This window comes from Globicephala melas, chromosome 18, assembly GCF_963455315.2.
Source record: "Globicephala melas chromosome 18, mGloMel1.2, whole genome shotgun sequence".
In the NCBI taxonomy this organism is placed as follows: Eukaryota; Metazoa; Chordata; class Mammalia; order Artiodactyla; family Delphinidae; genus Globicephala; species Globicephala melas.
Window position 1 is genome coordinate 20,069,003 of NC_083331.1, and position 21,471 is coordinate 20,090,473.

The window sequence follows — 21,471 nt, forward strand, 5'->3', positions numbered from 1 at the left end:
TCATTATTACCTCCCCTAACCCCACTCTTCCTCTCGTCCCTAGTAGTTCTGGTCCTGCTCTCCACCTCCCTTACCCCAGCTACTCCGTTAGTCCAGACCAGCAGCATCTCTCAGCTAGACACTATAATGATCTTATGGCTGTTTCCAGGCGTCGATCTCCTCCTCGGTTCCATCCTTCACAGAGTGAAGATTTACAGGGTGTGAATTTCACTCTATCATTCGTCAGCTCAAACACCTGCAACGGTTCCTCAGGATAAAGTCCCAAACTCAAATCTGCTCAAATGTTTGCCTTCTCCTGTGAGCCTGTGAGCTCCTAGATGGAAGAGACTGTGTCTTAGTCACTCTGCCTCCTGTGCTGAGCAGAATGCCAGGTATAAAGTAAGGGATCAGGGGCTTCCCTGGTGGTGCAGTGGTTAAGAATCCGCCTGCCAATGCAGGGGACACGGGTTCGAGCCCTGGTCTGGGAAGATCCCACATGCCGCGGAGCAACTAAACCCGTGCACCACAACTACTGAGCCTGCGCTCTAGAGCCCGTGCGCCACAACTACTAAACCCGCGTGCCACAATTTCTGAAGCCCGCGTGCCTGGAGCCCATGCTCTGCAACAAGAGAAGCCACCGCAATGAGAAGTCCGCACACTGCAACCGAGAGTAGCCCCCGCTCGCCGCAACCAGAGAAAGCCCGTGCACAGCAATGACCCAACGCAGCCAAAAATAAATAAATTAATTTTAAAAAATAAATAAATAAAGTAAGGGATCAATAAATATTGGATAAGACTTCTGAAATCCATTTATGTTGATGTTCCATAATGTACAGTTTACTCTGTCTCTGGCTGGGAGCCCAAGAGGCTCCAACATACACCAAATTTCTTGCAGGTCTTGCTTGGTGTCACAGAACCACAAATATATTTGGGCCACAAATGATCCCAATGAGATCAAGTCCTTAAGCATCCCACATCACTGATGAACCTGCAAAAACTCCCCCTCACTCATCCTCTTAGAAAGCAGCAAAGCCTTGCTTCAGAAATCGGTTTCACATTCACTCGGATGAGAACTCACCATTGACCAATTCCTTGAAACCTCTGTGCTCCGTGTAACAGCAAGGCTGTACAGAACACAGTGGATCACTGCCCTCTAACCTCATCTCATTTACATATTCCTCAGGTGACTTGCCAATCTGTCAAGGTCATGAAGGCGCTAAATGGGTATCACTTGATGAAGAGGAATAACATCGCCCCTATTAAAGGAAACGAAGCTGTCATCTGTAAAGCCTGGGTGTACGCATTGGAATCAGCCCGCCATACTGTTCCATACTCAGCTGTCTGACTTGGGGGTGGGGCAGGGGGCTGGCGCGTGACAGGTTAAGGACATTAGGTGTTCAACGGCATCACCCGCAAGCTGGCTACTGCTGCACTGCTTCTGGCCCAGAAAAGTCACACAAAATGTTACGAAAGACATCCCTAATGTTAAAAAAAAAAACGACAAGCGCATCTGCAGAGACATAAATGTCTAAGGAAGTAATTACATAATTAGGAGGTCCAAAGATTTGTTCAGTCACTCTTAGCCCCTCACTGAATCAGTAAATTACTCTGCCTGTCTGAATATACTTCCATATATGAGAAGTGAAAAGTAAAATGCCACCTTTTCCCAGTTACTATGGCATTTCATCAGCCACAAAAGTCAACAACCAAACCCTTTCAATGAAAGTTTTATCTTTCTTTGCTTCCACCAAGTTACCAAAAAGCAAGAGGTACCATTTTAAAATCTAAGAGTCCTCACACAAATGGTACACAGGTAAGCCCTAGAAATATAGGAAATTAAATCATTTTATTGGACTCAGGACCTGGCACAGTCATGTTGGTGATGGCTGAGAGGAGGGGAGGTCATGGGAGAAGAATTAGTGAGAATTATTTTCCACCTCAAAGGAGAATTTATGTTGACACCTAAAATGTTTTATAAGTCTGTGAGTGATAGCATGAGAAAGACCCTTTTGCAGATTACGGGAATCACGTATTTTTCAATGTGAAACTGATGATTTTCAGAAGTTTTAAGGACATAATTTAAAAAAAAAATTTCTCTTAAAAAAAGAGAGGTGGGAGAGGAAAGCTAAAAGAGAACAGATATATTTAGGCAGCATAGTCTCACCATGAAATCTCCTGAGATGAAATGCATCTTTATTCTATTTTTTTCCTGTGTACTACACTCATCTTGCACGTTGTTGATTAACCCCAGCTAGCCATGAAATTAAGAGTATGCTGTTTCCATAAATATAAGGTAATTTTTCCAACATATATTTCTAAATGGCCTTATCAAAGAAAATAGACTCCCCTCAGCTATATTTAAACACTTATTTACCTGCAGGGAAATTGCTTTCCTAATTTATTTTTTTTAAAGAACTTCACATAATGATAAAACAAGTTTTTCCTTCTAACTTACAAGACAGGACATCTGTAGACAATTAGAAACATAAAGTCCAATTGTCCATTCACATTTTGAAGGGTATATGGCGAAGGTCAAATTATTTTAATAGGACTCTGCACTGCTGTCCGTTACTTCCTGTCCTGCCAAAATAATGAGGGAAAAAGCAAGATAAAGACTTTTCACTCTTGTATGATCAATATTGCAGAAAACTGTGCAAACTCAATGCCCTCCCGGTATTGAACCTTGCCAAGTTTTAAAGAGGTTATGAATTTCATCACAAAAATAAAACCCCATAGGTAATTATGTCTTAATTAGTTGGGAATGAGGAGGAGGACAGAGAGGAAAATAGTCTAGATGTTTTCAGATAACGTATTTCAGGTTAAAAAGTGTAAAAGCAACATTCCTAGAATAGCCTGGCTCTCTATAACATGTCTGTCCACATTTAGTCTAAAAGAAATAATGGCTTTTTTTGGGGGGGGGGAGTTCATTTTAAAAAGATATGATTTAGGAAAATAAATTTAAAAAATAAACAACATTAGTGCCCCATATTTCGGCAATACTGAGAATTTATCAAGCTGTGAGTTCCAGATCCAGTAACTTCTTAGAATAGTCAAATGAATCCCTTCTGAATGGTCTATTAGCCCTAAGCTATGTCTTGGAAAATAATTATTCCAAACTACAGTGAAATCAAATTACCATATATTCAGCATTATAAAGTTATAAATATACAGGTAGGCCCAATTCTATTGTTTGATACAGAAATGAATCTAATCATTATGCATTGTATAATCACATAAATACTCAAACTTAAGTTTTATGAACCAGCCAGTCTAATTTTGTCATTTAGATAAACAAAAACAAAATAGAGAATTTTAGCTATGACTTAAAATACACTTATTTTCCACTAGTTTAATCAAGATGCTTTTAAGCAACCAAAAGAAAAACTTTAGAAGTTAAGATTCTCATTTCATCACAACTCTTCTGGGCAACTAAAAAGGTCTCTAGAAGGGTTAAACGCATGCTGGAGATAAATACATTTTAGCTGACTGACTGCTAATTGCTACCTTACCTTCAGAATGCAAAAATGACAAGGATTTAAAACAACAGCGTAGGTTCAAGGATTATTAAACTAGGAAATGTCCACTTTGAGAATATATTTTTTAAAAGACTAGACATGCTTTCTTAAGTCGTGACTTCTAATGAAAGCCAACATAACTACTGCGTCAAGATGATCTTGGTTACAGAAGGTTTCCAGTAAGACCAGGCTAGGCGGCAGATCTACACATGGTATTCTCATGAGCTACCTTCCCCTGACTCTTGGGTTTTCAGAAACTTAGCGTGGTTATACTACAGCTTAAGTCGTATTTTAAAATCTACCTCTTGGGCTTCCCTGGTGGCGCAGTGGTTAAGAATCTGCCTGCCAATGCAGGGGACACGGGTTCGAGCCCTGGTCCAAGAAGATCCCACATGCTGTGGAGCAACTAAGCCCGTGCGCCACAACTCCTGAGCCTGTGCTCTAGAGCCCACAAGCCACAACTACTGAGCCCCCGTGCCACAACTACTGAGCCCGTGCGCCTAGAGCCCGTGCTCTGCAACAAGAGAAGCCACCACAATGAGAAGCCCGCGCACCACAACGAAGAGTAGCCCCCCGCTCGCCGCAGCTAAAGAAAGCCCACGTGCAGCAACAAGACCCAATGCAGCCCAAAATAAAATAAATTTATTTTTTAAAATCTACCTCTTTATTTAATTGAAGAAAATGCAAACGTTCTAACAGGAAATATAAGCTATAAATACTGGCCTCCCATCATGTGACCATGTCCGTTTTTGTATGACTTTTGGAAATGTCTTTTGTATGGAAATGTCTTTTGTATGACTCAGTGTAACTTTAGGTAAATATCTTAACCTCTCTGTTCCTAGGTAAAAAGAAAAGGTGAGATTATAAATAATTCCAATTTCCTTCCATCATCAGGAAAATCCATCTACCATATCAAAAATAATGAAGAGATTTTGTTTGAAAGATAGATACTTAACTCACTTAGGAGTAATGTCAATTTTGATTTTTCAGCCATCAAAAACCTAAATGCCTGTAGTGAGAACTTCAATTTTAAGACAAATCAGTATGTTCATTTAAACTCAAAACTTTTTCAAGCAACCTCTGATACGATAAATTATTACCTCTCAACACTTACTGAGAGTCTACTTCTAGTATAAAACTCTACCTCACACCCTTCCACATACCAGCAAACACATACCTCACCCCCACTGCTCTTCATAAGAAACGCAGAGAGAGAAGCAACAGAAAGGACCCTGCACAGGCCATGAGTTTCCAATTCCCTCACAGAAACCAGAGAAGTTAGGAGGCATCTCCAGAGACTATGAATGGACCTACGATTACATCAGACATGAATTCATGTCTCTATTACACCTACCTCAGAGACTGGAATGTGACACATAAAAAAAAAAACGAAGGAGAGATTTTCCTCAGAAGTTCCTCAGTACATTCTGTGTCTATAATCAATCCCTGAATTCCAACTCTCCACACAACCAAACATTTCACAAAAAAGAGGAAAAAAAAAGTAGCATGTCTAGTCAGGGCCAGGAAATGCACCTTCCAGTCAGTTCCTACCTGAGTCAGGCCCAGTGAGTTTGGGGTTGTAAAAGCAGGTTTCTGAAACAGTGATATTATGTCCTCTTATATGAAGTTTAGAGCCGGAAGACACAATTTTCACACACGGCATGAGTTGGAAGAGGGCAGAATTGAGAAAAACCAAAGCAGAGATGGACCCCAGTGTGTCAGCACGTACAGAGAACTGGTGAGAAAACTTCTAAGACCTTTGGCAAATGCCCCATAAAAGGTTCTCAAAGTTATTGTGTTCTTCCGTAGTGTGCCTGTCTTCTTCGGAGCCATCTGTTAATTATAACATGGCATTCATACAGTATTTCTTACCAAATATTTAACACACCTTATCCTTCGGGTATGATTTGACAAGTAAAAAACACAAAAAGCATGTTTCCAGGATGCTGACACTGTCTTTATGAGTAAAATGAGGTTTCGTCAACCCGAGAGAAGTCTGCTGACCCTGGTGCCTGGCTTGAGGTTCTTCAGTGAGGGAACTCTCAGACAGACACGGTCCATTTGTACCACACCCTACTTCTGTAACATTCTCCCGGCCTGCCCCAACTTGAATGGGAAAAGCACTGCAAGTTGAAATAGGGCAACTACACAGAAAGAAATCATGGCTCCTCTCCACGAGAGGCTTAACGATCTAGATGAGGACCCAGTGAGCACAGCTGCATTGTACTGCAGAAAGGCCTTGGGCTTTCAACAGACTAACCTGGTTTTCACTCCAGCTCTACCACGTCATGGCCCCACGCCCTTTGGGTAAGTAATCCTGAAACCCACACTTGTCTGCGCAAGGTAGACAGGATATCCACCTTGCTGGGTTATTGTCAAGGTCGAATGATAGAACACATGTCAAGTACTCAGCAGAGTGTCTGGCATACAGTAGGTGCTCAGTAAATGCCAGTGCTTTATCTCTTTCCTGGATAGAAAGAACATGCAGATACAAAGACTTACAAAGCAACACAGACACACAGCTACAGCTCTAAGGAGACAAGCGGTACAGAAGTAATTCAAAGTAGCTGAGGAGGTCAGAAAGTTCTAGATCATTCTCATCAGAAATGACCCTTGAGGGGCAGCTCCATAGAGCTTAGGTTCCCCTAAGTTCTCCGGCACCCGAAACAATGTGGAAGTATATCCTCGCCTCTCCTGTGGACTCAAGAAAAGACGTCTCAGAAGTGTTACTTAATGAAAGTCTTCATGGAAGGAGGAAACACTGGTTGTCCATACTCTTTGCGCCATCACAATCACTAAATGGCAATGCTTTATGTTTTAAGATTCTTAGATAATTGTGATATATTCAAAAAGTAAGATACTGTTTTCCAAATCCAACTCCTCTCAAAAATTAGAGAGGGCACCCTTCTTGCAGATGGCCACGGTGCTTTGGTTTTTGTTTTCTCAGCGAATGATGACTCTGGAACATTCGCTCATACTTGGACGAGAAGAGAGTTTACAACTCAGTTTAGGATACTCTTTGAGTCTGATGTGAAAATTTCTCAAATATTTCTACCAAAATAGTTCAACAGGGCTCAGAGCCTAATAATAAGCTGAGAGATTTTATCAGCGCTCCGTGACTGAAGGTACTCTGAGTGCTTGGGGAGCACCCAAATGTTTTTAACAAGTTGGTTACTATGTAACTACAAAACAGGAGACTCCTACGCAATTCCAGAATTACTTCAGGCTCTCCAGGGAATTTTTTTTCCAATTGATAGCTAAAACTCATCTGACGTGGTTACCTGTAGTATCAATACTATTTTAAGCAAAAAGATATGAAAAATAAATAAGAATGGATGGAAACTAATCTTTTTTAGTCTGTGACCTTAAGCAAGGCCAGTCACCCCTTGCGGTTAAATAATGGCAAGTTATTAAATATTCACCAACTTCACAAATAAATGCTTTTTGTGAAGGTCACACTTGCCCATAGAGCAGGAAGAACACAAGCTATAGAGCTGCCCTGTCTGGTAGGGTGGCCACCAGCCACACGTGGCTATTAAGCAGGAGAAATGTGGCTAGTCCAATCTGTGCTGTGTCAGTGGAAGACCTCAAAAACTTAGTAGGAAAGAAAGACTACAAAATATCTCATTAATTTTTTTTGTAGAGATGTTGAAATAATATTTTAGCTATCTAGGGTAAACTAAAATATATTATTAAAATGAATTTCATTTGCTTCTGTTTTTTTTTAATGTGGCTACTAGTACCTGTAAAATGACATTTGCAGAAGGACAAATATCATACGATATCGCTTATATGTGGAATCTCAAAAACAATGGTACAAATAAATGTATTCACAAAACAGAAACAGAGTCACAGATGTAGAAAACAAACTTATGGTTACCAGGCGGGGAAAGACGGGGAGGGATAAATTGGGAGATTGGGATTGACATATACACATTACTATATATAAAATAGATAACTAATAAGGACTTACTATATAGCACAGGGACCTCTATTCAATACTCTGTAATGACCTATTTGGGAAAAGAATCTAAAAAAGAATGGGGGTATATATATATATGTATATGTATAACTGATTCACTATGCTGTACAGTAGAAAGTACACAACATTGTGAATCAACTATACTCCAAGAGGGAGGAGATTTGCGGACGTATGTACATGTATAGCTGATTCACTTCATTCTACAGCAGAAACTAACACACCATTGTAAAGCAATTGTACTCCAATAAAGATGTTAAAAAAAATACATCAAAAAAAATTTTTTTTAATGACATTTGCTGTCTGCATCATGTGCTGGGTGAGGGACAGTGCTGGGTGAGGGTGTTTCTGCTTGGGTTGTAAATCAGCTACGCCAGGGTGACCGACCCTCTGGGCATCGCTCACTGTCTCTCTGCCTTGGGTTTCTTCTTTTGTAAGATGTTGAGAGCTTGGACTAGACGTCCTTTTTTTTTTTTTTAAAGATTGGGTTTTTTTTTGATGCAGAACTTTTTTTTTTTTTGTCTTTACTGAATTTGTTACAATAGTGCTTCTGTTTTATGTTTTGTTTTTTTGGCCCCAAGGCATGTGGGATCTTAGCTCCCCGACCAGAGATCGAACCTACACCCCCTGCATTGGAAGGCGAAGTCTTAACCACTGGACCGCCAGGGAAGTCCCGGACTAGACGTCTTTTAAAACCACTGTGGCTTTAACATTCTAGGATTCAAGTGTGCAAGAGTTATTGCTGGTGGAGAAAAGACACAGGACAGGCTGATGGCAGTGTTGGAGCCGGGAGGCAAAGCAGCTTCCCTAGAGCTGAGCTCCAGATGGGGGCCTAAGAAAAGCCCAGGGCATCCCTTACAGCCACCCAGCAGCTCATGTGCCCCGAGCCTAGAGACAGTGCTCTTCTACCTCTGCCGCCTGCCACCAGCAGCTGACAGGAGAATTTGAGGAAAGCCCTGCCCCGTGTGGGGCTGGCTGCAGGGCTCAGCACGTGCACCACCTATTAGCAGATGAGCTGCTCTGTAGCAGCACAGCCCATGGGTGGCACGCTGTCAGCTTAAGCCCAGGGTGCAGCGGGACAGAAACACATTACGGCTGCCAAAGGCTGACTTCACCGACGTGCCACACATCCACTCCGCAGGAGCCCGACAAGTGGAAAAACACCAACGCTGTACTCATACAGTGTTTGCAAGACCTAATCCAAACTCTAGCAAACCCGGATTTGGGGGTTTATCACACTCCTGAAAGAAGCATTTTTTTAAAAAGCAAATAACTATCAGTTTCATCCGAAGTGTTATTTGCTATATCTTTTGTTTTCCAGAATCAGTTAAAATGGAACCTTCTGAGTTAACTTGGATTGAAAGACAGAGTCGCCACTCACTGGCACGGCCCTTGGGAGTCCTCACAATCGGTCCCAAGCCACCTCCTTGGTCCACTGTCCACGATTTGACAGCAGCCTTCAGCAAACATTTTTGGGGGCATCTATCTTGTGCCAAGCACTGGGATAAAACAGCAAGTAACACCCAGTTCTGGTCCTGAATCAGCTTTCAAGGTGTAGCAGGTGTTGGCCTGGAGAACGCCAAGTGAGAAGACAAATGTGGTTCCCTGAAAATTCAGTGATACGTAGAGGGTGCTGGCCTTAGGAGCACCCAACCCTGGCCTGGAGGATCTGGGAAGGCTTCTGGAGAAAGTGAAATCTACCTTGGCTAAGAACTGACCAAGAGAAGAAGAGAAGGAAGAATCAGTCCTTGTGGAAAGAGTGATGTGCTCAAAAGTCTAGAAGTGAAAATGAACAAGGCTGGAATTCAGAGGGTAAAGGGGCCAGGGACAAGAGATGAACCTAGAGAGGTACGCAGGGGCCAGACTCAGCAGGGCCTTGAACACTCTGGGAAGGAGGTGATGATGGCCTGAATCTAAGCCGTGGCCTCGAGGGTGCAGTGCCCAGCCTCACTCCACCCAGCCTCAATGGGATCACACTGCTTCACACTCCCCAGGCATGCCGTGCACTCCCGGGCTGTCGGGCCTTTGCACAAGCTGTCCTTTCTCTCTTGAGTGCCTCCTCTGTCCCTTACATGGACTTATGTAAGGCGCCTCTCAAAGGTCTCTTCCTGTACAAACCCTCCCCAACCCCAAGACTGAATCAATCAATCAGTTCCTACGCCATGCACTTACTTCTTGTAATAGAGACTGTGGAGAGGAGGGTGTCTGCCCAAATTAATATCTGACTTCTTGCAGAATCACCCCTCTCGGTGGCAGCCGAGCCGCCGTGTCCAGGCAATGTGACCACGTGCCTTGGGCATCACTGACCAAGTCAGGAGAGGACGCTGGAACCAGGTCTCGCCTCTCTCACTCAGAAACCAAGGCTGAGACATGCTAGGAGGTCCTGCCATGTGCTTTATCTGGGGGGACATTTAAACTTGGGATCTATGGGCTAGGCGACCTCTCCATTGTATGGAGGAAGCTGAGCAAGAAAACCAGTGGCTTCCGTGCTTCTTGACAACTTTCCAGTACCTTGTTCTAGTCACTCACGATCCCTGACCAGATGTCATGGTGCTAGGGATGTGAAGACCCCTGTCTCCTTATGACTCATCCCAACTCTTGGTGTGAGCTAGTTGGAATGGCTTTCAGATACTGCCATCCTGAAATAGGTACTCTTTTTAGGGCCCTATTGCCTTTATACAGAAATTACTCACTTCTGTCCTAAAATCAAAGTGGATACATATGTGACATGGGGGCTGTCACTTTCAGAGCCAATTCCAGATGAACACATGACCATAGAGTCACAGCACTCTTTATCTGGGCCTCACAAGCCACCACCCCAGTGTTCCAGGTGGCCCTGAAAAAAATTAACTGGAACTGACACACAAGAGAAAAGTTATTGGCCATCAATGTTCTAGATTGGAGTCTACTTGAAGGAAGGTATTATGTCCTTTTCATGGCTGTAATCACAACATCCAGCTTTGTGCTGGACACAAGGGCAGTACGGAAGAATGCTTGTTGGAGGATAAATTATGACTATTATTGTTTAGACCAGTTGCTCATTCTTGACTCTTCATTCACCCAAGATATCTTTAGCTCAACAGAAGTACAGAAAGAACTCATTCTTTCCCATTTTAGAAACAAGGTCAGTAATTCAATTAGTAGTGAAGGAGCTGACATCTCGGTCTCAGGTACATACTTACAAGCCACTCTGCCTATCTATAACTTGTTCTTCTTTCTTCTCCCTGAGGATATGGACACATTTTAAAGTTACATCAATTTGGAGCAACGGTTCCTAAAATTCTTAAGAGAATCAGAGCATTCTCTTCTTTCCAAGTTAATTATATACATTCATAAAGTTTGGCCTACTAACTTATTTGCAGATTATTTTGCCAGTGTATCCATAATGTATCATAAACTTATTTATGCAATCTGAAAAAAAAGTGATCTAAATACCATAGGATAATCTGTAAACTTCAGGAACTGTAAATCCTGAAAACTTCAGGAAGTGTAAACTACAGGAAACCTATAAATTTCAGGAACTCTGTCACAGCAAAGCCATGATTATTCCTTTCCCCACTTAATGTCTCTATCATATACAGACCTTCCCACAGGACATGATCCCCTCCTTGACCCACTGGAGCAAGAAGTCTTTCTGACTACCTTGATAGGCTACAATTAGTAAACAAACAAAAAGGGCATCTTAGAAATCAGTAACATACCAACTCCATTAACTGTTTGAGCTGACCTATCTCTTCAGGCAGCGATCCAAGTTTGTTGTTACTTGCAATTAAGACTTTGAGAGGCAGACCACACAGGCAGGCCGGCAGGGCGGACAGCTGATTCCGACTGCGAAGAAATAAAAGAACTCTGGTAAACAGGCAGGCTACTTCATACTGTTTGTGAACATGTTTTTTCAACAAACAAGGAGAAAGGAGTGACCGAAGAAAACATTTTGCAAATATAAAAAGTCTGATAAACTTTTATAAAAATGCAAATCCCAAGTGTATAAGAAAATAAAAAATAGTTTTTAAAAAAGAGGGGCATAGGCAGTTGTGAGGGAAACAACTTTTTCCACAACAAGGGACCCTATCAAGCCCCCTGAAGATGCTGAGCTGTTGGCCAGCTCGAGAGCATATGGGCAACACAGGCTGTACCACCAATAGCAACGGGAAGCTGGTGCCAACTGTTCCCTTTCTGACAGCGTGAGCGGGAGATTCAGCGAGGACGAAAGCAACCAGCCCAGCGCAAGGAAGCATCATCGCATCCATCTTAGCAGTGACGGGGAAGATCATTTTGCTGTAACTCACAAAACCACCGGGCCCATTTCCAACATTTTGATTCAGCTTCCTTTTGTTAAAGCAAGAGCTCTGTGGTTAAATTCTGCCTGGGTTATCTGTGAGAGAGCTAATTAAAAAAGAAAAAGGAAAAGTCGGCCTTCTGGCAAAAGTGAAGTTGGAGCCAAGAGGGGTTCAGTTTCACAGAGGAGCATGAAAAGTGTGAGCCCAGGCCTCACCTCTGCTCTTCACCAAAAGGTCTCTACTCTCCTTAATGGTCCGCATTGAGAAATCTTTAAATTTCCCATCATCAACGCTAGTTGACTGAGAGACAGGAAAATATCGGATAAATGAAATCTACGAATCACATCAAGGATACATCGGCCATTTATTTACCTTCCCCTCCACAAGGAGCCCTTTTCCTGCTATCAAGTAAGGAGACAGATGGTTTTCGGTTTCCCTTTCTTTCTCAGCCATTCTGCTGAGGGAGCCAACCACCAGGCAGTGAAATATCTACAAATCTGTATTTGGAACTTCTGCGTGTATTCGCACACATGTGTGAGACTTCGGAAGCTGTGGTACCATGTGTGTATCTGTGGGTGTGCATATGTCTTTGTGTGTGAGAGATGAGAACAGACAGCTAGACTGGAAACACACCAAAATGTTATCAGTAGCCATTTTTGGGGAGTAGGTACAGTGAGTGGATTTTATTTTCTTTATTATACTTTGCTGTATTTTCCAAAATTCCTACCAAGTACTTTCACAATTTGGGAAGAAATATCATTATAAAAAGAAACTTCACTTAGATACTGGTTACATGGGTGCTTCTAGGTGTGGAAATTCATGAAGCTGTACACTTACAATCTGTGCACTTTTCCACACACATGTTACAGTTCAGTGGAACCTTTTACTCCCTCACCCTACCACGTGAGGGGGTGGGTATCTGATTAGGAAAGGGTGTCTCTAACGGACGGGCTCAGAAAAGGCAGGTGCTGTGCTGTCAGAATAGCCTTTCCAACCTGGGTGCCTCCCTGTGACCACTGTGACCGGGTGCCTGATGCCAGGTAACCATACTCTAGCAAGAAAATGTAGAGCCATGTCTTCTCTCCCCTGCCCAGATGTGAAAAGAAAGCTCTTTGCAAAAAGGCACAGAAGGAAGAGAGCTTTCTCTCAGGGGGTCCAGCAGAGGGGGAAGGAGAGTGAGAGCCCTGAGGGTGGAGGTTGTATCCTGGTGCTGGAAGGACCAGCTGGCTCTTAGCTTGCCCTTGGTTAGGATAACAGGCTAGATAGAATAGGGGCAATGGGCTCGCCCTGACACTCTCTCCTGATGTCTGGGGGCAGTGGAAGGGGAAGCCAGGGCTATCAGGCTGTCTTTCTGTGCTCTCACACCCCTCGCGCTGCCCCCTCTCAGCTGCGGCCAGGAGGGCTCCTCGGTCTTGAGGAGGGGGCCTTCCCAGTGCCCTGCTGGGCCAGCTTTCTTCAAGCTCCAGAAAAGTTTCCTGAGATACTCCCTCTGCAAAGGAGAACCCAGTTTATTAAAAGGTGGCAAGTAAATAACTTGGCATTTGTGGTTTAAAATATTTCTTAATATACAATTTCACATAGCGAGGACTGCTAAATTAAAACGTTAATACGGTAATCCTCTTACTCTAGAGCCATATTTGAACTTCCTTTGGAAGAGAGGATAACGGGAACAAAGATAAGCATTTTTAGAAATTTCTACGCTATTTTCCACAGAATCAACAATTACAGCTGGAGATCTTTCCTGTGTTTCTCTGCTTGGAAACTCAGATGTAAAGTATTCCCAGTCTCACTACCTCGATGCAGGCATCTAATCAGATTAGCAGGTATGGCATTGGGAGAGCATCTATATACCATTTAAGCAATGCAGTGAAGCTTCTGCTCCTTCAGACACGTGAGCATTTGAAATTACATGGGATTATTCCCATCGCAGTTCTTCAGGATGGGTAACTAATTTAAAATAAAATTTAGGCTTGTGAAAGCATTTGCGGTTTCTTTGATGGGGATGAATGCTTTTTATGATTAAAGCAGCTGATGGAATAGCCTATTTATTTATGCCCTACACATTCCTCTATCTATACTGTAGTTAGTCACCTGTAGGCAAATCGAGATGCCAGGACGAGTCATAATACAGCATGCCACAGGCCTGGGGCACATTTCTTCTATTTCGTCCATCCGTTCCCTCAGCCTGTACTTTGTATATTTTATCACAGGATGTTCCTGTATTACTGGTAATTTCCCCCATAGAAAAAGGAAATACACACGAACACAAAAACCCATTAGCTCTCCAGCAAATATTTATAAAGAAGAGGAGAAACTGCACACCCTTTAATCCTCTCCCCACTAAAGACCACAACAGCAGCCTAAGCTTTTTGAAACTGCTCATCTGGCAGCAACTTTTCTCAAGCAAGTAAGTGCCTCAGGCCACAATCCACCACTCTGGCCCCCACTTGTGTCCTGCAGCCCTCTGCACTATGAACAGGCCCTTGAAGGAAACAATGGTTAAAAATAAGACCGTACAGCATCTGATCAGGTAATGGCCAACATTTATTTTCAAATCCAGCCTGGGAGTCACATCTGAAAGCAATATATTTTTAAAAAAAAAAAAAGATTTTTTTAAACTCACTCATTACAAAAGAGTAAATTAACGGGGGGAAAAGGGCCACTTATTCAGAAGTAGAAATTACAGATTCGGTCATGGTGGCCTGAGCCTTCCTGCCAGCACAGAGCAGGGCCTCCCCAGTGTTTCTTGTCACTCTCCCTGCTCAGGCTGGGTGGAGGATGGCGCGAGGAGGAATGAGGCGGGGCCGGAAGGCAGCGGGCTCTCACCAGCCTGTGATTACTGCTAACGCTTTGTCTTCCTTCCTTCTCGGCCGAATGACTTCCTACTAGAGTTACTGGTCTGTTTCCTCATTTCAGGGTGAAACAAGGCAGCTCATCATAACCTGAACAATTCTGATAGCCTAAGTCTGCAGGCTAAATTCCTCTTCAAGGAGCGCTACCCTCGCTTAACAAAAGTCCTAAATTAAGGAATTCACAAACCGAGTCACTTCTGCATGGTTTCACTTTTATTTATTTATTTTTAAATAAATTTATTTATTTTATTTATTTATTTTTGGCTGCGTTGGGTCTCGGTTGCTGCACGCGGGCTTTCTCTAGTTGCGGCGAGCGGGGGCTACTCTTCGTTGCGGTGCGCGGGCTTCTCACTGCGGTGGCTTCTCTTGTTGCGGAGCACGGGCTCTAGGCGTGTGGGCTTCAGTAGTTGTGGCTCGCGTGCTCTAGTGCACAGGCTCAGTAGTTGTGGCACACAAGCTTCGTTGCTCCGCGGCACGTGGGATCTTCCCGGACCAGGGCTCAAACCCATGTCCCCTGCGCTGGCAGGCAGATTCTTAACCACTGCGCCACCAGGGAAGCCCTGGTTTCACTTTTAGAGAGTGTTATTTTAATGTATTTTGACTATGGCCTTCCTTATTAGTATCCATGCTTTCAGACTTAATTTTGGTATTTAACACTATTTATTACTGGTTTATCAGAAAGTTATTTTCCTTAATGTATGTGATGATAAAAACATGCTATAGTCTTACACGTGATTTTGTTATCAGACATCATATGTGTTTTTTATTCTACTGGAATAGATCCTTTCTGTAAGTGAATGGGTTCACTTAATAATGAAACATGGAACTCACTTAAAATAATTTATAGAAAGATTTCTATAACAGATTCACCTGCTCAGTTGGTACAGAGGTCACCAACTGTGGAATTAGAAAACCTGGGTTCAAGTCTCATGTCTGCCATAATCGTCCACAGAACTTTAGGTAAGTCACCTACCTCTCTGACTTTGTCATCCATAAAACATAGATAATAATACCTACCTAACATGACACATGAGATTACGGATGTAAAAGTGCTTAGCCCAACACTAAATCCATGTATTAAGGTTAAACCATTCCCAACACCACTGACGTAGCAAAGCAATGGGAGGTGACCAAAAAGAGCTTAATTAGGTTTTAGTTATTGATTTTATTTCCTAACTGCTAACATTTCAACCACTCTTAAACTAAGGTTGCATGTTCAATTTGTCAAAAACATAAGCCAATTAAAGATGACGATTCAGAGGCATGTTGGGGAAAACCAGGCTGGTTTCAGGCCAAAACAAACAAGTAACTCTTTCCAATCTGGAGAACCAGAACTAGAACAACAACAAAAAAAAAATCACACCAACGACCTTTTCTCTCCCATCTTCTCTAATTCCAAGATCCTACCATTACTCTGGGAAAACATGAATACCCAGGGGTCATCATCTCTATTTACTAGTTTTCAAAAATGAACAGAAATAATAATGTGAAATCACAAACCTATTAAGAAAATGTCACAGTGTGCCTCTAAAGGGCACAGAGGAAGCAGGGCAGGGTTCATGGTATCGGCACCTCAGGCTCACCCTGTATAGGTCTCAGGCAAGGAAGGGAATAAACAAGCACACGGGAGTTATTGTATATTGCTTGTTTGAATCACACTGTCTGTGCTTTCGGCACATGAACCACAGTGAAGAGCAGTTATATTACTTGAGCCAAATAAGTTTCCTCTTGCACAGGGTACCTCACCTAATTTTGCTATATGTTCTTTTTGCATACGCTGTTCACCTTTCATTAAAGGCAGAGTGATTTTTTTCTGGTGTGTGTTTGCCACTTGACTGTTCCTTGTCTTCATGTCCACACACAACGGTGAACAATATCCATAGAGAACTATTTCCTTTTTCCTGCTTGCTTCATTCTGAAAACCCACCATGGCAAAATTTCTCACCCTCATTTCCTCAAATGACTAAATACTTCCCCTGCATGGCCAGCCCTCCCCCTTCATTCCCACCATCCTCATGTGTCTGAGACAAGGACCAACAACAACCAGAGCCTGGCTTTAAGTCGCCTGGAGATATCTTGGCCAACATTAGTTCTGTAAATATAAATTCTATAAATATAGCTTTACTAATGTGTTACATGAATTTTTTAGATAGAAATTCTATTGACCTTATGTATACGCATAAAATCTGGGAGTCCACATCTACATCTAACTGTGAAAGCAGTTCTGCTACCTACAACTTGAGAATGACAATCATTTGAAAACTTACATGTTGCAAAACTAGAAACACAGAGTCATCATTTCAAGTCAATCTTGAACCAGTTTTGAACACTATACCAATCCATTTCACACTACACAATAGGGCCATTCTTTGAGAAAGTAAAAGGCGACTTCAGAAAACTAAAAGAAAAGGAAGCAGCGAGCATCTAAAGCAGCTCAGAATTCAGGCAAATTGCTGCACCAGCCATTTTGCTGTGCATACCTGCACCATATTTGGCTTCTGCAGCTGAACTGGTTTCCCACAATAACAGTCTATCAGTCTCCTCTTGAGTATAAATAAACCTTTGCTTAACATATTCTGGCTTTTTACACCCCTAACAGTCAGCAACCACCACTACCAATGTCCGTAATTAGATTTCAAAGTGCAGTTATTGATAACTTGTCCCTTTCTCAGCTATTTCCTCTCCTTTTTTCTAAGAGCTCTTCAATTCTATAAGGACAAGTCTCTAAAAACTATTCCTTCAAGTTTCCTCTATAATATTTATCATTTCCTTCCTTCATTGTAAAATGGGGCTAAGTGTTCAAAATCAAGGAAGCTTTAGATCGCAAACAGAACTCAACACCTGATACTAGCAAGAAGAATAATTGGCCAAACACCTCCAGAGGCAACAATGTAGATTTGAGGTTTTAAGTATTGAGACTGTAAAGGCCTGAGCCTTATGCAAAACATTGTTGCTGCCAAGTGGGAAAAGTACCACTAAATGGCTGGAAAAGATGTACTGGCACTGAAGAGAATCCTCCCACTTTTAGGAGCCATGTCCCAGGCAGAATGGACACCACCTTTCTGTCCCCAGGAAGGTACGCCTACCTTACCTGCCTTCTCCTCCATGCCACTCCACACCAAAGCCAGGGAAATAGATATTTTTTACTTTAACATTTTTCCCTGCCAAAAAAGAAAGGGCTATGGATACTGACTGAAATGAGAACAGGCTGCTCAGATCAACTGTTACCCAGGGGGACTGAGTTAACAAAAATCATTCATAATAAAATTTAAGGTGCCTGAGCATTTTTGTTTATCATTTGAAGACGTGTGCCTCTCCATCCATCTCCAGGAATTTCTGAATGTGTAATGCCGGTAAACATGCATGAATATATTACTCTATATACATCCTCTTCTTCCCACGTATACTTCCAAGTAAGTGAGTGTTCAGAAAGCTTCTCTCATGTAACTTGACAGCCAATAATAACTCAGTTCCACTTAACTGCTCTAAAACGTAAACACATCAGCAGCATATCCTCTTTACTAAAAATGCTATAAAATCCATTTACTTTACTCAAATACTAGACCTCTTGCCATTATTTTTCTTAACCCATTTTGGAATCCATAAGATAACAGTATGCCACAAACTTCATTCAACAATTCAACAAACATTTCTTGGGTGGTTATTATGCATAAGGCACTGCGCTAGGCACTTAGACAACTATTATTTTATTTATATTCACAATAATCCTGTAACATTAAACCCCCTACTTTTCAGACACAAAAACTGATGTTATTCAGTGAATTTAAATCACTTGCTCCAAGTTGCCTAGCTAATGCTAAGATATGAAACCATGTGGGCTGGGCTTTAGATCAAAGTCTGTGGTCTTCCCTCAATAAAATACAGCCTCTTCTCATTTTACTTTGGAATAAAAAGTACAGGTAAACCAGGAAAACAGTAGGAGAGAGCTCCAAATTCCAAACGGAGGCAACTGAGACACTAGACTGACAATTCAATGACTGATTTATATGAAAAGGGATGGAGGAAAGAGTCGAAGATCATCTCTGAGATTCCAAGCTGGAGGATAGGGTGCTGGAGAAAAGCGGTAGGAGCATGGCTAGGAACAAGGTTCCAAATATGCTAATTTGGGAAAGAAAAAATGGGCTTAGTTTAGCCCATGTTGAACTTTGAGGTGTTCCATCTAAGAGGAATTGAATTTTAGTCCATTGGGAAAATAAGGACTAGTGTTAAAATGAGTCAAAGTGACAGAGAATGTATTGGATACACACACATAAGGCATGAGGTCTGAGAGAGAAGATTTAAGGACCAAAGATGGGGCTTTGGGGAATACTAGCATTAAGGTGCAGGAAGAGAAAGAACATCGAATAGAGAAGAGACAGAAAGAAGTAGAAAAGTGAGCAGGAAAGCATGTGACCAAATCAAGGGAGGAAGATGCTACGGTGTCAAATGCTGAAAGGAAGCTAATTATTTCCTACACTTACTGAGTGCCACTCTGCCGAAGAACCTGTTCTAAGCACTGAGAAAATGTGAAATGTACATGAATCCTAAAGCTTATTAACTCCTACCAAGATAGGCAACATCCCTCTGAGCTGGTATACCCTTACCTCCTACTTGAATGTGGATCTTATATTTTAAAAGTGCTGGAGCAGCAAATATTTCCTACTGGGTTTCTCAAATTTAAGATAAAAAATGAGTGACTCTTAAGGAATAAAGAAAGTGAGACTTCCTTTATGGGTCTTATCCTGTAAGGTGGAATGAAGGATTCCAGACTCGTCCTAAACAACTCTTTAAACAAGTGTCTGCAGATTTGGACACCACTGTCAGATGCTCAAAGGTTGCCTCTGCCGAAGTCCCCAGGTGTTCTCTCCTGGTACTGAGGTCACAGCGGTCTCTTGCAGGGACTAATGCACCAGAGGGGCCACCACTCATATCAGTTTACTTAAATTCCCTGAAGATAATCCATTTAAATGGCCAAACAAAAGTGAAAGCAATGCACTGCCTTCAAAGCACTCTCACTGTATCCTCAGTCCTCCCTGCCCACCTACATGCAAACAGCCTTTCACAGTCTTTAGAACACAGGATCTGAAAGGAAGAGTTTCACAATCCCCACTGAATACCTCTTTATTTTTTTCTTCTACCTATAGTCCTGTTCAAATAGTTCACAGAGCTATACAGTTCTTGCACGTGGTGATATAAATTAAATTGTTTGGTGTATCTGGAAAAACTGTGACAAAAACCATTACTGGGGGTCTCGTCTAGCACACCCTTCCAGATTATCTCTGCTATTCATTGTCCTTGAGTTACTGTACAACTCTGTGTTGAAGAAATGGATAGTAATGCAAATCATTTTTGTCCACAGAAATACAGATGAATCATGATGAGTGTAGAGGAATTATAACTGACTACTGGATACTGACCAGCTTTGCAACTATTTGTAAATTTACTTCAGTAAGTCCACTAATGTGTGTGTGTGTGCGCGTGTGTGTGTGTTGAATCCTCCTTTAAACAGGATATAACATTCTACTGGTTCCTTCATTAATTAATGGGTTAAATACAATCTTCGACAGATGTACATTTTATATTTGTATGAGAGTCATGAATTTACCTTTTTAAAAAGAATTACCCTTTAACAGGTGATTAGTTTTAGCCATAGCGACTGGTGTTTCAACAATGAAGTTTCATGGCAGACAATTTAATGTCAAGACCCAGCTGCTTTAGACTTTTGGTCAAGGTCATTCTTTTCCTCATTATATAATACAGAGCACCCAGAAACTGAAAAAATCCCCTCACGCCCTCCAGAAAAAGTTCAATCTTATTAAGGAGCTGGGGAGAAGAAAAAACCTTAAACCTGAGTACTCAGTGAGTGATTGATACATTCTTTGCACTTTTCAGTACTTAATTTTTTCTCAAAATTAATTGCATATTTTAATTGATCATTAATAATAAACAAAATTCAGATTTATACATATTTTAAAGGTGCTAAATAAAGAATAAATCAACCTGGATGGCAGCTGTGTGAACACACTCTATGCTGCAGTACTTCCTGGGCCTTTCTCTCACATTTCATCGTGTCTTTCAACACATCCAGTCCATACAGATATCTTGGCCTCTGAACAGGGCATCACGAAGGCACATACTTTCTAACCTCATCCTTTTTTAGACATGAGGTCAGTTCCTAAATCTTTAGGTGATAAACATTCTTCTAAATCAGTGTTCACAAAATGGCGTTCTGAAAAGCACACTCTAGGAGATGCTAATAGGTAGACCTCACAAAACAAGGGAGGAGAGTTCTGATAGCACAATACGTGGACTGTTTTTTAAAGCAAGCATACCTATTAACATCCAACATAACACTATACTTTTAGGAGATGGTGTTCTACTTACACTCTAATGTATCTAACGGCATCCCTGTGGTTAGAAATATGTAACTTCTTCTCTCCTAGGGAATTTGGCAGGCAGGTTTTCTCCAGTTCTGTTGCTCTCTATTCATGAACAGAAGGACTAATCATTCAGTAGAATGGATCAATTTTCTCATATTATTTTCCCATCCCTTTCTGTGATGGTTTGCCAGTTGCCAAATGGGAGTTTCAGAAACACACTGCCTGATTTCGTGAGGATAAGGTAGATAAGCTGGGATTAATAGATAATACAGTTCCACACGATCCAACTCTCAAAATGACCCAAATCTTCTGGTTATTTGGATCTCACCATTCAGAGAGATCATCTCATTCCATCTGTTCTGACAGTCCATCTGGTCCAGAGAGTATAAAGGTATTCCAAGAGATGACAGGAGATGAAAACAATGCCTTACAGAGTAACCTGCTCACCTCACAACCACTCCTTTTGTGCCCTAAGCACCCAACCCC

At 41.9% G+C, this 21,471-nt stretch overlaps 1 protein-coding gene across 8 annotated transcripts in view; it reads right to left on the reverse strand.

The window, feature by feature from the left end:
* LRCH1 (leucine rich repeats and calponin homology domain containing 1) overlaps positions 1–21,471 on the reverse strand; it is a 190,848-nt gene that overhangs the window by 67,349 nt on the left and 102,028 nt on the right. For all 8 annotated transcript variants that reach the window (XM_030882253.2, XM_060287811.1, XM_060287812.1 and 5 more), the window contains exon 3: positions 11,175–11,301. In XM_030882253.2, coding sequence (XP_030738113.1) covers positions 11,175–11,301 — 127 coding nt within the window. The remainder of the gene's footprint in view (positions 1–11,174; positions 11,302–21,471) is intronic.